Below are 20650 nucleotides of genomic sequence, written 5' to 3' on the forward strand. Positions count from 1 at the left end.
CTTAGGAACACTGAGGCAAAGAACTCGTTGAGGAGTTCAGCCTTGTCCCCCCTGTCCGTCACCAATTGCTTCTGCCCATTTAGTAGGGGTCCTATTCCTCCCTGGGCCTTCCTTTTACTCCCTATATATCTAAAAAACAATTTCTTGTTGTCTTTTACTTGGGTTGCCATCCTCAGCTCCATGGCAGCTTTGGCCCGGCTAACTGCCTCCCTACAAGCACGAGCAGAGGAGGTATATTTGTCTTTGGTGATCTCTCCCTGTTTCCACTTTTTATGTGCTCCCCTTTTGGCCCTTAGGCTGCCCTGGATTTCTCTGGTCAGCCAAGGAAGCCTCCTGGCCCCCTTCCCTCCTTTTCCTCGCATCGGGATCATCTCACTTTGTGCCTGAAGGATCATTTCGTTAAGGCACAGCCACCCTTCTTGGGCTCCCATCACTTCAAAACTCCTACTCTGTAGTGTGTCCTTGACTAATTGCCTGAGTTCATTGAAATCAGCTTTCCTAAAGTCTAGCACTTTCACCCTACTAGTTACCTTACCCACTCGACGTCTTATGGTGAATTCTATTATTAGGTGATCACTGTCCCCCAGATGGCTACCGATCTGTAGGTCCCCTACCATGTCATCCCCCGTTGCCAATACCAGATCCAGTATGGCATTCCCCCTAGTGAATGCCATACTGAAATTCACTGATAACACAAAGATGTGGGGAGAAGTGGGCACACTGGAGGGGAGGGACAGAATTGAACTAGATCTAGACAGGTTACAGAGGCGGGCGGATGAGAACAGAATGGAATTCAATGCAGACAAGTGCAAGGTGCTACATATAGGGAGAAGGAACCTGCAACATACCTATAGGCTGGGGAACACCCTTCTCCTCAACACAGTGGTGGAAAGGAATCTTGGAGTCAGTGTTGATTCCAGGATGGACATGAGCCGCCATTGTGAGGAAGCGGTCAGTAAGGCTAACCACACCTTGTTGTGCATCTACAGATGCATCACAAGCAGGTCCAGGGAGGTTATCCTTCCCCTCTATGCAGTGCTGGTCAGGCCACAGTTGGAGTACTGTTTCCAGTTCTGGGCACCGCACTTCAAGAGGGATGTGGCTAACCTTGAGAGGGTCCAGAGGAGGGCCACACGCATGGTCAGGGGGCAGCAGCCCAGACCCTATGAAGATAGACTAAAGGGCCTAAATCTATTCAGTCTCCATAAGAGAAGACTGAGAGGGGATCTAGTGGCCATCTATAAACTCACTAAGGGGGACCAGCGAAAAATAAGTGAGGCTCTGTTCCCCCGGGCACCACATAGGATAACAAGGAATAGTGGTCACAAATTGATTGAAAACAGGTTCAGGCTTGATATCAGGAGGCATTACTTTACAGTTAGGGCTGCCAGGCTCTGGACTGGGCTCCCAAGGGAGATAGCTTTCCCCTACCTTGGGGGTCTTCAAGAGGAGGTGGGATAGATATTTGGCTGGGGTATTATGATCCCAGCACTCGTTCCTGACCAGGGCAGGGGGTCAGATTTGATGATCTGTTCAGGTCCCTTCCAACCCTGGAAACTATGAAACTATTAATTTTATTTAGTTATTATAATTTAACAAATTCTTTGCCTCTATTTTTCTGAGCAGGGACCAGGACATCATCCCCACTGGGATTCAGGACAGATTCAGGAGTGACTCCACTAGGCCTAGGGTCAGGGAGGACTGAGTTAGGGAACTTCTGGAGGGGCTGGACATGTTCAAATCAGCAGGTCCAGACACTCTCCACCCTAGGGTGCTGAGGGAATTGGCAGGGGTCATTGTGGGGCCTCTGACACAGCTTTATGAGCACTTGTGGTGCTCTGGCCAGGTGCCAGAAGACTGGAAGAAGGCCAATGTGGTCCCCATCTTCAAAAAAGGGAGGATGGAGGACCCAGGCAACTATAGGTCCATTAGTCGTACTTCGGTCCTGGGGAAGCTCTTTGAAAAAATTATCCAGGAGCACATCTGGGAGGGACCAGCAGGGGTCAGGATGTTCAAGGGCAACCAGCATGGGTTCATTAAGGGCAGGTCCTGTCAGACCAACCTGATAGTCTTCTACAATCAGGTCACAAAATCACTGGACGCAGGTGTCGCGGTGGATGTAGTCTTTCTGGACTTCAGGAAGGCCTTTGACACTGTCTCTCACCCCATTCTCATTAAAAAGCTAGGTGGCTGTGGCATTGATGCCTACACAGTCAGATGGGGGGCAAATTGGCTAAGGAGCCGCATCCAGAGAGTGGTGGTGGATGGGTCATATTCGACCTAGAGGGAGGTGGGCAGTGGAGTCTCCCAGGGCTCAGTCCTTGGGCCCATACTATTCAGTTTCTTTATCAGTGACTTGGACAAGGGGGTGAAAAGCACCCTGTTCAAATTCACTGATGACACCAAGATTTGGGGTGAGGTGGGCACGCTAGAAGTGAAGGACAGGATACAACTGGACATGGACAAGTTACAGGGTGTGTGAATGTAAATAGTATGGGATTCAATTCTGACAAGTGCAGAGTACTGCACTTGGGCAGGAAGAACCAGCAGCATACCTATAGGCTGGGGAACTCCCTTCTTGAAAGCACAGTGGCAGAAAGAGATCTTGGAGTCATTATTGATTCTAATATGAACATGGGCCACCAACGTGAGGACGGGGTCAGCAAGGCTAATCGCACCTTGTCTTGTATCCACAGATGCATCATGAGCAGATCCAAGGAGGTGATCCTCCCCCTCTATGTGGCACTGGTCAGGCTACAGCTGGAGTACTGTGTCCAGTTCTGGGCACCGCACTTCAGGAGGGATGTGGACAGCATTGAGAGGGTCCAGAGGAGGGCCACTCACATGATCAGAGGGCAGCAGGGCAGGCCCTGCAAGGAGAGGGTAAGGGACCTGGACCTCTTCAGCCTTCACAAGAGAAGGCTGAGAGGGGATCTAGTGGCTGTCTCTAAACTTACCAGGAGGGAACAGAGGGGAATGGGTGAGACCCTGTTCCCCCGAGTGCCTCCCAGAGTAACAAGGAATAATGGCCACAAGTTGACTGAGAGTAGGTTCAGACTAGACATCAGTAGGCACTACTTCACAGTCAGGGCAGCCAGGATCTGGAACCAGCTTCTAATGGAAGTGGTGCTGGCTCCTTCCTTGGGGGTCTTTAAAAGGAGGCTTGATAACTACCTAACTGGGGGTCATATGAGCTTAACTTAGTGGGAGTCATATGAGCCCAGTATTCATTCCTGCCCAGGGCAGGGAGTCAGATTTGATGATCTGCTTAGATCCACTCCGACCCTACATCTATGAAACATCTATGAATTCATTATACTTTGCTTAGGGATAAAGTGAACTATACAATTTACAGTTATATTCCTTGTAAAAGTATATAGAAAATATCATTCTTAGTTCATTGAGTTATTTAGGGATGTATAATACAAGATGTATATATTTTTGATTTACCAGTGAAAGGGAAAATTTCTTTATTGTGTGAGTTATTTTTGTACCATGTTAAAATATCACAAAAAATAGATATTTGAAAAAAATCCCCACAAAAACCTCTAATGAATGCATAAAGGTATATGGAGCTCATCTTAGGGACATAGTGGAAAGGGTGAGGTTAGGGAATGCAGACTCAGGGCAATAATTATATGATGGCTATAGATGGCAGGAAACAAAATAGAGTAGGGAGATCTGTAACTGTCAAAGCACACACTTTCAAAACCTAGGAAAGATTCTAGTATCCCAGAGTGCCACCCTTCTGCTTCTGCCAGCAAATAGCCATGAAACCCAGTGACAGAATTTCTCTCTCTGGGTTTCCATTGTTTATAAGGTTGGTTTTAAACAATGTTTTAAAAGAAGATTAAGATTGCGAAGTAAACATTGAGAATTAAGGTTGCCTGTAAATCTTATTTCATCTCACCTGGTGCATAAGTTTTATAGTCATTTATTGTTAATTAAATGGTCTCACACGATTTTTTTTCAAAAGACCCCTATGTCATTCAATGCATAGTGTAGATGATGCCCAGGAATGAAGAAGAGCTGGCTGGCAATTAAGAATATTGGAAGGTGGTTATTGAACAAGAGAGGATTGCAGGAATCTCCCATTGTAACAAAGTTCCCTTGTGTAACACTAATCGAAAAATTTAAACTACTATGTTCACAACTCTGTGATGTGTGTTCCTCATTTTGTCAATGTCCAACTTGAGGTGAAAGTTGCATCAGTTAAAGGTACAATGGTTTGCAAAAATACTGTGCACTTGTAACTTGGACAGAAATTAATGGGAACTGTGCATGTGCCAGATCCTGTTCCACCTAAGTACATTTCTACCCTGCTCAAGCCCCTGACAAACCATTGAATCATCTGCTCTGCTGCATAACTTCCAACTTTGAATCATCTACTTTGCAGCATAATTTTAAGAGTACATCATAAAAAAACAGCTACATCTTTTTTATTCAGTTTTTCAGGGACTTGCGTGGTGTGGAGTAGGGACACACTTAGTTGTCTCTGTATCAGTTAATAGATAGAATAGTATCGGATTCATAATGTTTTAAATAATACTAAGTACTCTGAAAAATCAGGTCAGGATTTTTCAGATCAAGCCTCCCAAAATCATCACAATTTTGTAATTCATCTGGAGGGTTCTATGAACTTGCTGTGGGGGGGGGTTGTAGGAAGAAGTATGCTTTAGTGCACTTATGGAGCCTGTATCAAGAGGGCGGTCAGGGTTTCTGTGCTCTCCCCTGCCGCCTCCTTTACCGTGCCAGGTTGCTGACAAGCACCCTCAAATCCTCGCCCGCCACGAGTTTGATGTCATATCTATTTTATAGGGAGGCTGCCTTTCATCCTCTTATCCACGGTTCTCCTGTTATCACTAGTTCCTCTCCTGTATTGGGTGTTCTGTACACCCCAGCCTTATGGGCTATGCGTGGCTCCAACCACCCCTTATACCACACCCCAAGCCTTGCAAATGTAACTGACGTTGTTCGGTCTCTGGCGCTCGGGCTCTCTGCAGCCCTGTCTCTCTCTCCGCGCCCTCTCCGGTGCTCAGGCTCTCCACGGCCCTGTCTCTCTCTCCGTGCCCTGTCTGGCACTCGACAATCACGGCCCCCTTTCTGGGGCTTTTCGCTGCCCCCTCTCTCTGGGGCTTCTCAAGTGCCCCCTCTCTCTGGGGCTTGGGTCAGTGTACCCCGAATGCTGTGCCCTCACTGGCGCTGGGGTCCCCACACTGCTGTGAGTCCCCTATGAGGCCTCCTCCATCCCCTCTTAGCCTCACCCAGACCACCCGTAACAAACAGCACATGAAACATAAGCCCCTGGGCTACAACGCAAACTCCAGCTATAACATTAATCCAGCCACCCCTAGGGTGCTCCATCCTTTACCAGTCTCACTACTGATACATTCAGGCCTCTTCCCTCTGCTTGCACAGGCAGGGCTCCTTCCTCCTTGTCTGTCAGCAGGGAACTGCCTCCTGCCTGTGCTTTGTATAGGAGCCAGGCCCTGCCCCTTCTTGTCAGCTGGCTAGGCAGGTGTGGGGCATTAGTTCCCTCCAGTTGCCTCAGCACCCAGCACCTGAGGGGTTATCCCAGCTCTCCAAGTAGCAGGCAACTTTGTGCCCTGCTACAGAGCCTAATCTCTGTTAAACATAACTAGAAAAAACTCTTTAGAGTTGGGTGAAGGAAGAATAGTGCCTCATAAATGACTCTTGCATCTTCCATGCATACAATCCTTGTTCCTCTATGAACTTTCAACCATATTCTGGTACAAGGAGGAGGTGGTTGCTAGGGGGTGTGCAAAATAGGCCATATTTGATTCAGATTTGGCCCGAATCAAAGACAGTGATTCAATTCGTTGATTTGGATCACTGTCCCCAATTTGATTCGGCCAAATCTGAATCTGAAGATTTGATGCTGATTCGGAGAATCAGCAATTCAGCCATAGACACAGCTTTCTATGGTTTTTTTTTTATATACCTCAAGGTACCAGGTGCAGCTCATGAATGCTGTGATCCTGGGACAGATGGAGCATCCCACAGGAGTGCAGGGGGGGCCCCCGCATGCTTGGCATCAAACCCAGAAGTGGAATGGAAGTATTTCTGGTCCACTTCTGGATCCACCAGGGAACACAATGGGGCCCTGCTGTGCCTCCCCAGCTCAGCAATCAGCTGTGGGGCAACCCCGGGTGCCCCCCTCAGACCCAGGAGGCATCAGTCACCAAGCCAGGGAGGAACAGGGGGTTCCCTGGCATGCCCGGCAGACCCAGAAGTGAACCGGAAGTGCTTCTGGTCTACTCCTGGGTCTGCTGCCGAGTACGCTGGAGAGCACCTCCCCACTCTCCTGTGGGATACTCCATCTGCCCCACCATCACACCATTTACGAGTACCGTTATGTAACCATCACTAAGGTGCCAGTTTAGAAACCTTGTAACTTAATGTACCACGCTGTGAACTCCGAAGAACAGTCATTTAATATCCTAATAATGCTGATTTGTACAGAACTAAAATAAACACTCTCCTCCCCTAATTTCTAGATCTCATTTTACCCTTTCAGATTTCCTCTTTCCTTCCAAGACACAAAGAAGCTACTGTCATTGAAAGACAAATGATAGAGTTAGAGAGAGAATGCTAAAAACAGAAAAGAGCGTATAATCACAGCATAAGAAATTTCAGACACTTCAGGGGATATCAGTTTGAAACAAACTTGAGGAAAGTGCATTAAAATGGGTACAGAGAATTAGACTCCTGGTAGATGTTCAGTTAAAGGTGCAATGAGACCTGAACCACGATCCCAAAAATCGTGCTGCCTGCTATGCTACTTGTGCATGGCAGGAGACACAATTGTGAGATCAGAGATCGTATCCCAGTATAACCACATTGTGGTTCAGGGAGAGCCCAGAATCATCATTGCCAGCAGGCTGGGTACCTGGTGCCCTCATGGCTGGGTGTGCCAGTCAGCTGACTCAGGCTCCCAATTGCGGGAACACATGGAAGCTGTTGGCTTTGTTATACTCCTGTAGCTGGGCATTCCAATCAGCTGACTGGGGCTCCCAGTTGTGGGATCTAGCCTGATTAAAGGGCTCAGATGACTGAGCCCTCAGCTGCAGGAGTGCATCCAAGCCCTTAGGGCTGACCACAGTTTAAATTTACGGCATGATGGGAACCATCCACAAAGTTAATTTGTGTATTATTCCCTGTTTTATTGTGCCATTAGGTGAATGAACATGTGGCTGGGTTACTACTACTTAAGTGTAACATCTGCTAGGGGCCTTATTTTCTCATTTTCAGTATGTTTATTTTGTTATCATTAAAACACCATCCCACTACAGGAGGCATGCAAGTTTTAATAGGCAACCAGTATTGTTAAGGAAAATTCATTTTCCAGGCTGTGCAGTTTTTGGGATGGAATCCCAGCCTCACAGAAGCCAATGAGAATGTTACCACAGACCAATCAGTCAAAAGCTGCATCCATAGGTTATTTGTTATTTAAAGTCATTTTCTGGCTTGTGTATCAAGAAAAAAGGAAATATAAATGTATAGAACTCACAAAACGAGTTAAAGATGAAAATAAAGAAATTATTAGTGACTGATTATCTAGGTTTTGTAGTTTGTTTTGATTTGTTCATTTTAGTAAAAATATCTACATTGACATTAAATAAATTTTACATTTCTTTAAATGTAAAATCCCTTTGCATTGATTAGTCTATTGATAGCTAGTAAATAGAACCGTTAGGGATGTGTCCTCTAACATCCCTAAACCACTTACGGTTGATGCCAAGGAGGATACATCAGAGGATGCACTACATTAGACATGCCATGTATATAAACTTGCACTCTGAAGACTGGGCCAGATGGATCATTGGTCTGGTCCAATATGGAAAAGCTTCTGTTCTTATGTTCTTGTGTGTTTTTAATACTGATTTTTTTTTATTTGTCATGTCTTGAAAAATATGGAAAAATGGAATGCTAACAACATGTTTGAAATATGACAGTGCAGTGACCTACCACTGAGCTAACAAAATCTAAACTAGAGAGGAAAACAAGCTTAGGTCTTCATCAAAATAAACCTCCCATTTTCATACAGTTCTACATCTCAGTTGTATTTACATCTATGCTTCCCATTTACTGGTTTTGGCTGTTAAGCAGAACAAGGCTTCCTAACTCACTTATTCTTGAATTCAAATGAGAAATCGTTACATCAGGGCATGACTGTGAAAGATGGAAAACAATTATCCTGTTAGTTTTCTACTGGAAAAATGTTATTCATGGTTAGTCCAACTAAATTTCACTCCTTTGTTTTCAGGTCTCTGTGGTCAATCAGTTGGATATGCAAGTCATCGTTTCTAATGTTCCTCCAACTCTCGTGGAACAAAACAAGGATCAGCTTATAGGGTAATGAATTTATTTACTCTAGAACTACCACATGCACAATCTCATTTTGGAATTTAGATTCAGCAAGACTGATCATATATTAAATGCTTATATAGAGATTATATGAATAGAAAATAAGCAATCAAGTATCTGGGTATATGGTTGTATAAAAGTTGGGACACTGACGTGTTTAAAAGCACATTTGCCAAATGGCAAAAATGCATAATTAAAAATGTTTTTTTATATATGTTGGGCAATATTTTTCTCTCCTTTTCTTTATACAGCATTGTTGATTCTAAATGTGACCTCATTTGGGTTTTATGGATGCACATGATGATAGAATTTGGCAAATAAAATATGACCATTTGGTTAATATTCAATCCATATTAAATTAATACGATTGCATTCGTTCTTATACACCAATAATGTTATTCTTAGTGGAAAAATACAATATTAACCTTATCGAGTGCCATATGAATATACTAGCTATAAATGGCAGAGAAAAAAGCATGACAAATTGAAATGCTTAAAGTTTTGTGACAAAACTGGAGTGTGTGTTTTTGGTTGTATTGAAAACAGTCCAAAATCTTTTTGTAAGACGTTTGTTAATATGCCTCGTATTTCAAACATCCAGTAATCTCCACAGTGCTAGGATTTCATGTTTAGTTTCTCTTTGTTATTCAAGAAAAAAAATATTTCCTTTTCTGTCTTTACATTGAAATGTCTAAATAAAAAAGAAAATACTTTTGCTTCTAGTTTAGCTTCTCCCATGAAACCAAGAAGAAAATACTTTTTGTCATTTATTTTTTAAAAGATCTGAAGAAAAACTGAACATTCTTAACTTTTACTTCTGTATCAATTCTTTTAGTCAGTGAGGCATGATATTCAATAGATTTCAAAAGTTTCCTTCCATCTTGGCTGTCATCATAATCTTCTTCACCCTTGAGATTGAGATGTATTTGGAGTGATGATATGTTTCTCCCCTGCAAAGGCATAGCATTTTCTCCAGAATGCTTCTTGTCTTCACTGGGCTGGGGGAAAAAAAAAGTATATATAGTCACATTTGATATTTTCTTACTCTTCACTATGTTCTGCACCAGATATAACTAAGTTGCCAGAGTCTAATGTCAAAAACCCTACTTTAGGTGTCTAGGCAATAGTCTATATTCACAGTGACTTTATCTCCTGGAGCTATGAATAATAAAGGTAGAATTCTATTTGTCTAAGAACTTGCTTTCAGAAAAGTGTCAGTCTTTGGCATTGTCTACAGAGATAAAAAGTTACTTACCCTTCATTGTTAGTGATAGGTTATATTTGACTCACCCTTACTAAGACTTCATGTTCACCTTATCAAGATGTGCCTTACACTAATTGTTTTTAACAAAATTTGAGCTTCTCTCATGAGGGCTGGCTAAGGCCTTTTCACAGCTGCCACTGAGCAGCAGCAGTGCTCCAAACCTCAGAAACTGCTGTTTTCTGCAGGTCTTAACTCCGACATTTTGCTTCCAATTCTAGGTATGTTTCTTCATTGGGATTAGTGAGGGGGTACTTAAAAAACAGATTACAGCTATCTTCCTCAGTTTTTCTGCTGGGAAAATTCTGCCTAGCCAGATCTGAAGTTGTCAGATAACCTTTATGCTGTTCCTCCCTTTTTGCATGTCAACAATGGTCAGGAGGATTTGTGAGAATTTCACCTATATAATCCAGATTATACCTAGAATTGATGCATTAGGGAGCATCTACACATGCATTTGATCTGGGACCAGTTTACTCACAAGTAAACTACTAGCAAGTAAATGCTCCTGGGCAGGCATTTACGCATGCAGAGAAGCGAGAGCAGATTTGCTGCTAATGGTGGAAAACTGCTCCTGCTTCCTGAGCTGTAATGTCCCAGCCCCAGCTGTCTCCTGGCTGAGGCTAGGACATTACAACCTGCCCGCAGGGGCTGCCTGCTGCCAGGGTTGGGATAATGTCCCCCTGCCCTGGCAGCAGGGAGAGACTGGACCTGGCTCCCCAGTCAGGGTTGGGGCACTTGAAAAGAGCTGCAGGGGAGGGGCAGGTCCCAGCCCTCTACCACGATGCACAGCTGGGGTAGCTAACAGCTAGCTTACTGTTTGCTAGCAGCCCCACCAGGTTGGGGGGGGGCAGCCCCATGCCTTGATCACTCGATCAGCATGAGCATGGAACTGGGCAGGGAACAGCCTGGAGAGCTTGTTCACTGTTCAGCTCTGTGCTCACAGAGATGAGTGAGGAAGAAGTTCCCCAGCCTGTTCCCTGCCCCTACCAGAAGGGAGCTCCCAGCACCAACACCACAGGGCCAGCACTGGGACACCTTTATCTCCCAGTGCCAGCTCCACAACCATGGAGCTGCTGCTGGAAGATAAGGATCTCCCAGCCCCCCCACCCCTTAGTGCAATGGCAGATAAGGATCTCTCAGACCCTGTTCCCTGATCGCAGGGGGAGAAGGGGACTTGGAGGTCTCAGCTGCCAGGGCAGGGGGACAGAGCCCACCCCAGCAGCAGGCAGTTCCCAGGGGCAGGGAGAAATCTCTCATCCCCTGGTAGATGGCTGCCCAGGAGCAGATTTGCTCCTGGTCAGTCATCTACACAAGTGCTACTGTGCTATTACTAATCAAAAATAAATTTGCTACTTGCATTTTCAGGTAGCATATTTATTTACAGTTAGTGAGGTTTACTGTGTAGTAAGCATGTGCATGTGTAGACTCACATGTTTACTTCTCAGTAAACTACGCTAGCGCACAGTTAAGCATCTCATGTAGACACACCCTTAGAGTAGGTATAATGATAAAATATGGAGTCAGGTTTTGAACCTTAAAAAAGACTTTAGAAAATGACTTTAGAAAATGTCTTTTGTACTTTAAAAAATATTTTGATTTCAGTAATTATATCTGCCAGAAAAGTGAAATAATGCAAACATAACCACCATATTTTTAATTTTATGCATAAAGGGTCAGCAACATTTTAGCAGTGGTCTATTGAGGGAAGAGAGCATGATCCAAAGTTAGCTGCTGCTGCCATTTCCCCAACCACTGCATGTTGCCACCAATTCCCACTGCCTCAGTGGGCTGGATAACATTCCTTGGTGGGCTGAATCTAGCCACAGGCCATAGTTTGGACAGGATATTCACACTGATTCTGGAAAAATGTGTTATGAAAAACTTCTAAAGAAATGGATTTTTTTTCAATCCAAATTACTCATTTTATTAAACATATTTTTACAAGGCACAGCTGGGACCTCACTAAAAAAACTGTAAAAGTTGCAGATCTCAAGAACTATGTGCAGGTATTCAGCAGAAAATTACAGTTGGAAGTATATTTGTGTGACCATCATAAAATTGCTTGGATTTTCCTCCTCTTGTTTATAATCACCAAGTCAAGACTGAGAAATATTATCAGGTGATGTTGATCAACTAGTACCATAGAAACCCAATCAGAGCAAATATTTTTTAATTTTTTTTCTAAAGTGGTTTGGTTTTGTTTTGTTTTTTGGGGGGAAGGGGGTTTGAACAATTTAAAACATGAGAAAATGTATATAAATCATAAATGAAAAAAAGGATGTTTACTTTATAAATTATTCACCACAGAAGTTGCTTCAGCTCCTTTTTGCAATAAAGTTAAATGTAAATGTTAAAACTAAAAGGTATGAAAATAGGATACTTAGTAATTATTATAATGATAATGATTTCCATGGTAAAGAAACATAAAGTGCTCACAGCCTATAAAGAAATATATACTTTTAGTCTCAAATATGAGATGTTGATTCAAGATGTACTTTGATAAGCAGCTTGAATAAAGGAGGCATTCTATACAGGGAGAGATTTAAAATTTTTATTCTTTCTATTTTGTATTGTAGTGTTGGCTTCTCCAAAAGAGATAAGTAAAGTACCTTTAGCTGACATTTGCGATAGTGTCATGATCCTCTAAAGTCATTCAATAAGCACTACAGACTTCCCCTGACTACTTCAATTTCATCATCCAGCTTTCCATATCCTTTAGTCTACACATCAGTGTTGAATTCCCCATTGTATTCACCCTCTTCAATTAAGGCTATTTGCCTGGGCCTACTCCATCAATGATGACAGAAAAAATAGGTTTATACTTACTGGAGAAATCAGTATATATTTGTTTCTAAAGGAAAATATATCTGTGTCTTATAGACACAGTTAGCAATATTAAAGTCTGTTTTCTAGTTTATTTAATATATGCAGTTTGTTGCTTTATAAATACTGTAGATTCTTTAAAAGGTTGTGCATACCAATTTGTATAAAATAACCAGCCTCAATCTCAGTCACACATGGATATGTATTTTATTTTTCATCACTCACCTGTCATTTTACTCTTTTGTTTACACTGGGTGTCTCTACACATGCCCCGACAGCACCACTGTTACTGCACTGTCATTTAGTAATTCCTTTTGGAAGTACGTAATGATGGCGCAGTAACAGCACATACTGCACCATGCACAATTATTTTTAGCCGCTATACTACCATAACAACATGTTCTAGCAAGGGAGCATGTTGTTACAGCGACATAGCTATGGCATCGCAGTTTGTGCCCTCCAACACTACATCACCATAGCGCAATTGCTACAGCAGTGTAGCGTCTTATGTAGGCGTATCCACTTAGAAATAGATATGCCAGACTACTGTGGGTGAAGATGTTCTTACATTACCTGCAACCAAGAATTATTGGATTTATCATGTAAAACAATTCTCTTGACAATTTGCCTCTATTTTACAGGCCTAAAATAGAAAACCAAACAATATGTAGAATGAGTGAAAATTAAAGCTTGTTGAAATATTGAAATAATAATTCTTCTAGTCAATATGTGCTTGGTTTTCAGCTCATCAAAATTTACAAAAACTGACAGAATGTTTCACTTTCTTATTATTAGGTTAATGGGAAAATTTGTGATTAAGTTTATGCTATATATTTGAATACTGGTTGGGTTAGTAGATGCAAATTGCTAGTTGATATGTGTTCTAAATTTCTGATTAACTGAGCCAACATCACACAGGCAGTACATTTTGACTCAATTTTGCAATAAAAATTACCTATATTTTGCATGCTCTTTGAGTCATCCAGGGAAAATGTCCAAACAGTTGGCAGTACATAGGTGCATAGTTCTATACGGCAAGCTTTCATATAGAAGAGATGTACTGTTTTTCTGATGCTTGCCTTCTCATTTCTAAAGACAGTCTAGCATTGCAGCTGCACTACTTTTCATTTGCTAAAAATAATAGTATCTTCATCAGACTCTTGAGAATAGTGGGGTAACAGCTTGTTTTTTCTCCCCACTAGAAGGCATCCAGGTGGTAACACAGGGGGATTGCATAGGAAAAGAGGGTTGCAAAAACAAGTGGGTAGCAGCCCTATTTCATGTAAATATGGAAACCCTGAAACTTTTGAAGTGGCTGTATCAGAAAGATATAGGTAGTTTTCCTGTATTGATAGAGGTTTTCAGCATGGTTTTACAAGTAGGTTGCCTGTGTTAATATAATTTCTTTTACCAGTATAACTTCCATAAAGGTATTCAGGTATATTAAAGAGTCCTTAAAGTGAGTCTTTAATATGCCTTCATATAGAAATTGACAACCATTAAGGTGTGTTGTGGGTCACAGCTACCTCATGCTCCCACTCAACACATAGATCTTGCAGCTTTTGTGCCCTTCCTTCAGCTACTGTATCCATTGGGGATTTCATATTGATCATTTACATCGACCTGACCCTGTGGTGTGTTAAAAATTGCAACCCAATCTAAATTAATTTGGCACGGTAGGGGCTAGTGGGGGAGAGTGGGGGGGCAAACAAACTCGGGGGGGGAGAATGTGGGGCAGCTGGGATCTGTGGGAGGATTGGGAGTAAGCAGGATCTGTGGGAAGGATAAGGAGGATCAGCGGGGGCAGGCAGAGGCCACAGGAAGGACCAGGGGATCAGGGGAAAGGTAGCATCTGTGGGGTGATTGGGGGACAGGTGGGGTCTGTGGGGGGAATCAGGGAGGCAAACAGGCTCTGTAGGGAGGTTGGTGAGGTCTGGGAGGGTTTGGTGGGATCATGGGGTCTCTTGGGGTCTGTGGAGGGGCTTAGGGAAATAGAGGGGTGTTCTCTCCTCCATCCCTCTGGACCAGGGGATAATTTTAGCCCCCTGTCCCCCCACCCCCAAATGAAAAACACGTCTCCCCTAACAAATCTAGTACCTATCCTCCCCACTCCTCTCCCCACCAGGACTTAATTCCTTGGCTCCAGGCATTGGCGAATGCTGATAAAACTGGCATCAGGAGCAGCTTGTGGGATGGGGGAAGGCTGGCTGGTCTGGGCAGGGGAGGTTGTCCTTCTGGGTGTGGGGCAAGGGCTTGGTGGGGGCTGCAGATAGGCCATTGCTGGGGAGGGGGTGGAGTTAGGAAAAGCATACTCCTGGGACTGATGCCACCAGCTGGGCTTTTCCAGGCCTGAGGCTGCTCTAAGTACCATACAGAAGTTGAGGACAGTTATATTGGTCTAAATATGGCCAACCCAATCAAGTTAGACTACCTTAGAGGTAGGGTTAACCTAGATTGGATCAGCCATTTTAGACCAATCTAACCTTCCTGGAATTTCTGTACTTTGCACTTAGATCCATCTAACTAGGAATCTAAGTTTGCACCTGGGTGAACTAAGTAAGATAGGGTGGCCATTTTTAATGTAATCTAACCTCTCCATAACCTCCCCAAACATAGCTTTGTAGGCAACCCCTTCCCTCCCAAATGGAGGCAATGCTTATTTCTGGATTCAGCATCAATGCACAAGTCTGGCTGCTTTCTTCTGTATCTGACTAGAGGACCTGTGTATATTATTGTGATTTCCTGTCACAAGCCCAAATTGCTATTTTTTTAATGTCAGATGTTAAGACTATGACCGATCAGAGTCTTTAAGATTATCTATCTGTTGTGTAGTAGGAAATGTCCAGAGCAGTTCCAGACTTAAAGGATGACATGCTTAAATTTTTAAAAGAGCATAAATGTGAACAAGTGTATTAGGAACTCCAAGTATAAAAACATACTATGAACCTGAATGTGGAAAATATACTGAATAAGCATTTCAGAACATAAAACTCCAACATTCTGACCACAATAGTCTGCCTGACATTTATAAATGACTCCTGCCTTTTCCCATAGGACCCTCTGCCCTATTTTGTTGCATTAAAAAATCTAGTTCGCATATAAGAAATGTCATATTCTTAGTGATATCTTTCCTTTTCAGTCATCCTTCAGCACACTATACATACTGAAAATACAAAGCAATCCGTTCATTCTTCATGCATCTATAAACAATGGCAACATCCTTCTGCATAATATCTTAGCTGTAAGGCTAGGGACAGACATTAAAAAAGCCGAAGCCTGAATTGATTCAAGCTTTGCATGTTAGTGGGATTCAACCAGCAGAGAGTGTACCAGTTTGTAACAGAACAGACATGCGGGTACATACCTTCAGTTGCTTAAGCCAGGAGCTGGGGGACTAGAGCATGTCCTCAGCTATAGGGAAGCTCTGGGGGGAGGGGCGTGGCCAGTCCAGGCTGACCTGGCCAGGGAGGTGTTTAATTCCCCTCTCCCTGTCCCACCAGCAGTGACCCGAGCTAGGTCTGCCAGTTGCTCCCCACTGCTGGTGCAGTACCAGGCATGGCACCATGGCTCTTGAGGCAGAGGGGGCAGGGAGGGGGGTTAGTCTTCCCTCTACTCCTACTGGCAGCTTGCTCCCTGCGGTGGAAGAGGCCCCTATTGTCCCCTCCACAGGACAATGGAGGGAAGGGAAATAACCCTATCCCTGCCCCTCTCCCCCTACCCAGGAGACCTATGGGCTGGCTGTGCCTCTGTCAGGCCACTGCAGTGGGAGGGGGAAAGGCCCTTGGTGGGGGCAGCAGCCTGACATAACATCCAGCGGCACTATTCCCTTCCCAATGAGGTGCCCCACTGCAGGGCAGGCAGAACTGTGGCGGGCTGCGTGTGGCAGCACTGGGGTCCAGAGGGGCCCAAAGTCCCTCTCAGTGCCACCACTGCAGCTGCTTTCCTCACCAGGAAGGGCTTCTGCCCTATTACGGTTACTCCCCCCATCACTGCTCCAGGAGCTGGCTGGCCGGGGGCATGGCCACATGCTGTGGGCTCAATGGATCTGGCCTTTGGAGGGGCTTTGTCTGGCCCCTGGCAGGTCCCTCAGTCTTTCTGGGCTGAGGCACCACTCCCTGGGCATGCAGCGGTGCTGGGGCTGCTCCACAGCGGGAATGCCTTTCTCAGCATCCCAGATGCAGAAGCTCCTTTGCTGCTGCCACTGGCCTCAGCTCCGCAGTACAGGCAGGGACCAGTGCTTGCAGCCCTGACTCTGCACACCCTGCACCGGCTCCAGGCTGGCCTGTCCAGGATGAGCAGCAGTGGCAGGGGAGAAACAGCTGCTCAGTGCAGGGGAAAGCAGCCCCTCCCCCTCCTGCTGCTGGCATCTGCTGCAGCTGCTCCGAGCCCACACCAGGCTGCCCTGTATCTGCTCTGCTGGCACCGCAGACACAGGGTGGAGACAGGGCAGCCTGGTGGCTGCACCTGGAAGCAATGGCAGCAGGATGGGGAGGGGCTTTTCCTCCCATGCTGAGCAGCCATTTCTCCCCTGCTGAGAGACTGAGGGATCCTCTGCAGGCCAGATCCACCCAGCCTGTGGTGTTTGGCTATGCCCCCAGCTGGCTGGCCACTGGAGCAGCAAGGGGGGAGCAACAATGACAGGGCAGGAGTTCTTTCCTGGTGGGGGTGGGCATGCTGTGGGGTGACAAAAGTGGTCATGGTGGTGATGAGGGGCGGGGGGGGGGGGGGGGGGTGGGGGGGTTAAATAAATATACCTGGAAATACCATGCTGCTAAAAACACTTTTTACCATAATAAACATTAAGTCCTGAAGTAATAAGCATTTTTTTCCTTTCATGAATCATTGCAAAAAGAGTATGTATATTCTGTAGGTTTCAGCTGCAATGTGTAGTAGTGTTTATCAGAGCTCTGTAAATCACTTAAACCCCTCACTCCCTTATTAGGGTAACTCTCTTCTTTTTGTTCTTGATACATGATTGCTGCTATCTTATTACTAGAACTACAGAAAAAAAATCTTTTTTCCCCTGAGCCTTCATTAACTACTGCTAACCATTAGCACAGTAATTCTACTTTTTATCAGTATCACCAATTTAAAAAAAGCCTTCAACATAAAGTCATAGTTTTTCCTTCCCATCTGGTCCATATGGGTAGGGTGGTGGGGAGTGGAATTGTAAACAGGAATTGTGGAATTCAAGCAAGAAGAGTAATTGCAGAAGCCATAAAAGCAGGGATTCAGAGAACATTCAACTTTTGAATGTGCTGATTGTTCATACAACCATCTCCTTCCTTACAGTCTCTTTGCTTCTGACACTGCTCTGCCCCTTCACTTTTCTTTCTTTTTAGCGAATCCTTTCCTAAGTAACCCCCCAACAAAAAATAATGCTAACATGATATTTGCTGCCATGCTGTTGTTCACTCTGGCTCTGTGTGATATCTTTCCACCACACTCTGTCTACCTTGTCTATTAAGAGTGTAAACTCTTCAGGCTTTGGATTGCCGTCTGCTTGCTCTTTGTACCATGGGAGGTTAGCATCATAGCAGGTATTTTAGACTCTCTTAGAATAAACTTAATCAATAAATATTACTAAAGGTCTCAATGGAACAATCAAATGTTTGTTTTGCCCTACATTTATGGGGTTTGTATGCTCTTTCCTAACTCTAATAGGAAATAACTGTTAGTTCATCAGTCTCCCACGATTACTTCAGTTTGGTGTCCTACCTCAGATAAGTCTTTCTTTATCAAACTTGGCTTCCTAATTTTTCTTGTAATAATTGCTCATCTAATATAATTCATTTACTAATTCCTCAGATACCATAGAATACAAACAGTACGGCATGTCCTCCATAGTTGAATGAGGACACATCCACTGGTCCTAATGACTACTATGTTATTCTAATCTTTCTATGCCATCAGCAGTGTCAGGTACAGAAAGGAAAAAGCACATCTTAATCAGTTATGCTCCTGTTCATTCACTTTCCCAATTTTAATATTCCTATTTTCTGTTTTCCAATCTGCCTTTTATTGTCTCTAAGTTTCAGAAGAGCTCCTAGCTAGATAGAAACAGTTAACCTGGGGGTTGACCTTGACTAATCAGTCCTAGACCTAATATATAATAATAGAAATCATTATTGTAATGTCCCTTCTTTTCAGTTCCTTGAAAGAGCTTTATCTCTGTAATACAATGTTCTCCTGTCTGCATATTTTGGATGCACCTATAAACTTTTTGAGTTATATTTTAAAATCGCTTACACAAGCAGTAAGAGAAGACTTTCTTGCTAAGGACTAAGGATAAGCTTGTTTGCTGTGTATTTCTCTTTGGGTAAAGGTAGTATAATGTTCCTTTCCTGGCTACAGAAATAAAATATTGCACTAAAAACCTAGCACAGTCAGCACAACAGCAGGTCTCCTGGAGAGCAGAAACACACACAACAAAGGAAAGAAGAAATTTAGTAAGGTATAAGAAAGCCAGTTTACTTTGTTTTATCCAAACTATCTTTATAGGGATTCAGGTACCCCTATATCATACCATAGAGGTATCTGGTGCATATTGATTTTTTTTATAAACAGCATAAAGATATTTTGTTAATTAAGTTACAGTCAGAGCGACACCTGACCCGAGAGGCATCAGAAGTTTTTGCACCCTGGATAGTGGTGGTAGCTCTCAGTTTTGGAGCCCTCCAAATCAATGCCCAAGGCTGTTTTGTTGCTCACCCACCCCTAACTACATTTCTGTGTGAGCCTGATAAACGTTTGTCCTTACCTGGCTAAACCATGCCATTTTTTTAAGCAAATGACATACTGGGGAGTGATGGAATTAGTATCAGCCCTGGCCACCCATGGCTCTGCAGCCAAAATTACTAAGTATCCATTTATATCAGGTTCAATTTGGGGGTTCTTTGACTGGAGTCTAGATCAGGGCTTGCATTCATATCTGAAGAAGCTGTAGTAAGGCACCTTAACTACACGGCTGTCATGTCCCATAATTTTGTTAATACAGATAATAAATTGATTAAGTTCTGCTTTTGTTGTCTCAGATGCGTTAGCATCCAGGGTATAATAATAAAAACAATCTTCCATGTACAAACCTTATTTTAGGAAAGGGATTATTTTCTTTCTTATTTGCACTGACATTGCAAATGTGACCATTGTTGATATTTAATATAATATAATTCAGTCAGTTAATGTTGTTCCACTTCCCAGCACCAAACTTCTACAATAGTCTATATAAAATTAATTGTATCCTAAGGCTAGGGTGGGGGACCCCACCCCCTTACCCATCACCACTGCTGCTTTCTCTGTCAGTGTCCCAGCTGAGCCCAGCTCCTGAGCAGTCTGACTGGAGTGAGCAGGATTGTAGCTTCCCCTGCCCCCAGAACAACTTTGGGGAAAGCAGCACTGGTGAGCAGAGGAATAGGGAAGGGAGATTCTTACCTGCTCTGTGGACTTTAAGAATCCCTGGAGGTTCCTGCAGCCTGGTCTGTCTGCACCAGTGGGTGGGGAAGAGGGAGGAGTCTGGGAGAAGAGGTGCAGCCACTCTTATGGCACAGATTGGTGCTTCTGTATACACTTTTGCCAAATCCTGGATCCACCCCTCCTGGAAGTTTCACCAGGGGCTTGTCCTATTGTCAGGGTGGATGCAAAAATGGGATTCAGACACCCCAGGTGACACTAGCAGAATTGGTCTACTTGTCTAGACATCTAGCAGTGTCGTAACACAATCCTTGTTTTATTGAATCAACCAGAGTTGTCAGTCTCTTCAGAGATGCATGGATGGAAACCAGGGAGCTTGAAAATCAGTGTTGAGATGAATTGGCAGAACTGCATGGGAAATCTTACATACTGTTTGGGAATTTCAGTTCTGCTCTCTAATATGAATGGTCACTAAATTCACCTATGCTTTTTTATTTAAAAAACAGCCAAGCCAAAATTAGTGTTTAAGAATATGCATCTGCATAAATTGCAGTTTTTCAGGGATATTCAGCACCTGCAGATTATACTCCATAGTGCTATAGTTATTGCACAGCAGTAAAAAATAAACGAAAAACCATTTAATAATTTGTTTTTTATCCTCCAATAATTATACCAAGATAGCAGGCTATAAAATGCTAGAGCAGGGGTTTTCAACCAGTTTTGAGTAGTGTATCCCCGGTAGCCAGTCATGGGGATGGGGGGGGG

General features: G+C 43.8%; 1 protein-coding gene across 1 annotated transcript in view; it reads left to right on the forward strand.

Annotated features, from left to right (window-relative positions):
* Positions 1-20650, forward strand: part of PCDH15 (protocadherin related 15) — a 922022-nt gene that overhangs the window by 848895 nt on the left and 52477 nt on the right. Inside the window, exon 29 of the mRNA XM_025203355.1 lies at positions 8288-8376. Within this exon, the coding sequence (XP_025059140.1) occupies positions 8288-8376 (89 nt within the window). The remainder of the gene's footprint in view (positions 1-8287; positions 8377-20650) is intronic.

The sequence above is a fragment of the Alligator sinensis genome, unplaced genomic scaffold (assembly GCF_000455745.1).
Source record: "Alligator sinensis unplaced genomic scaffold, ASM45574v1 scaffold543_1, whole genome shotgun sequence".
NCBI classification, from domain to species: Eukaryota; Metazoa; Chordata; order Crocodylia; family Alligatoridae; genus Alligator; species Alligator sinensis.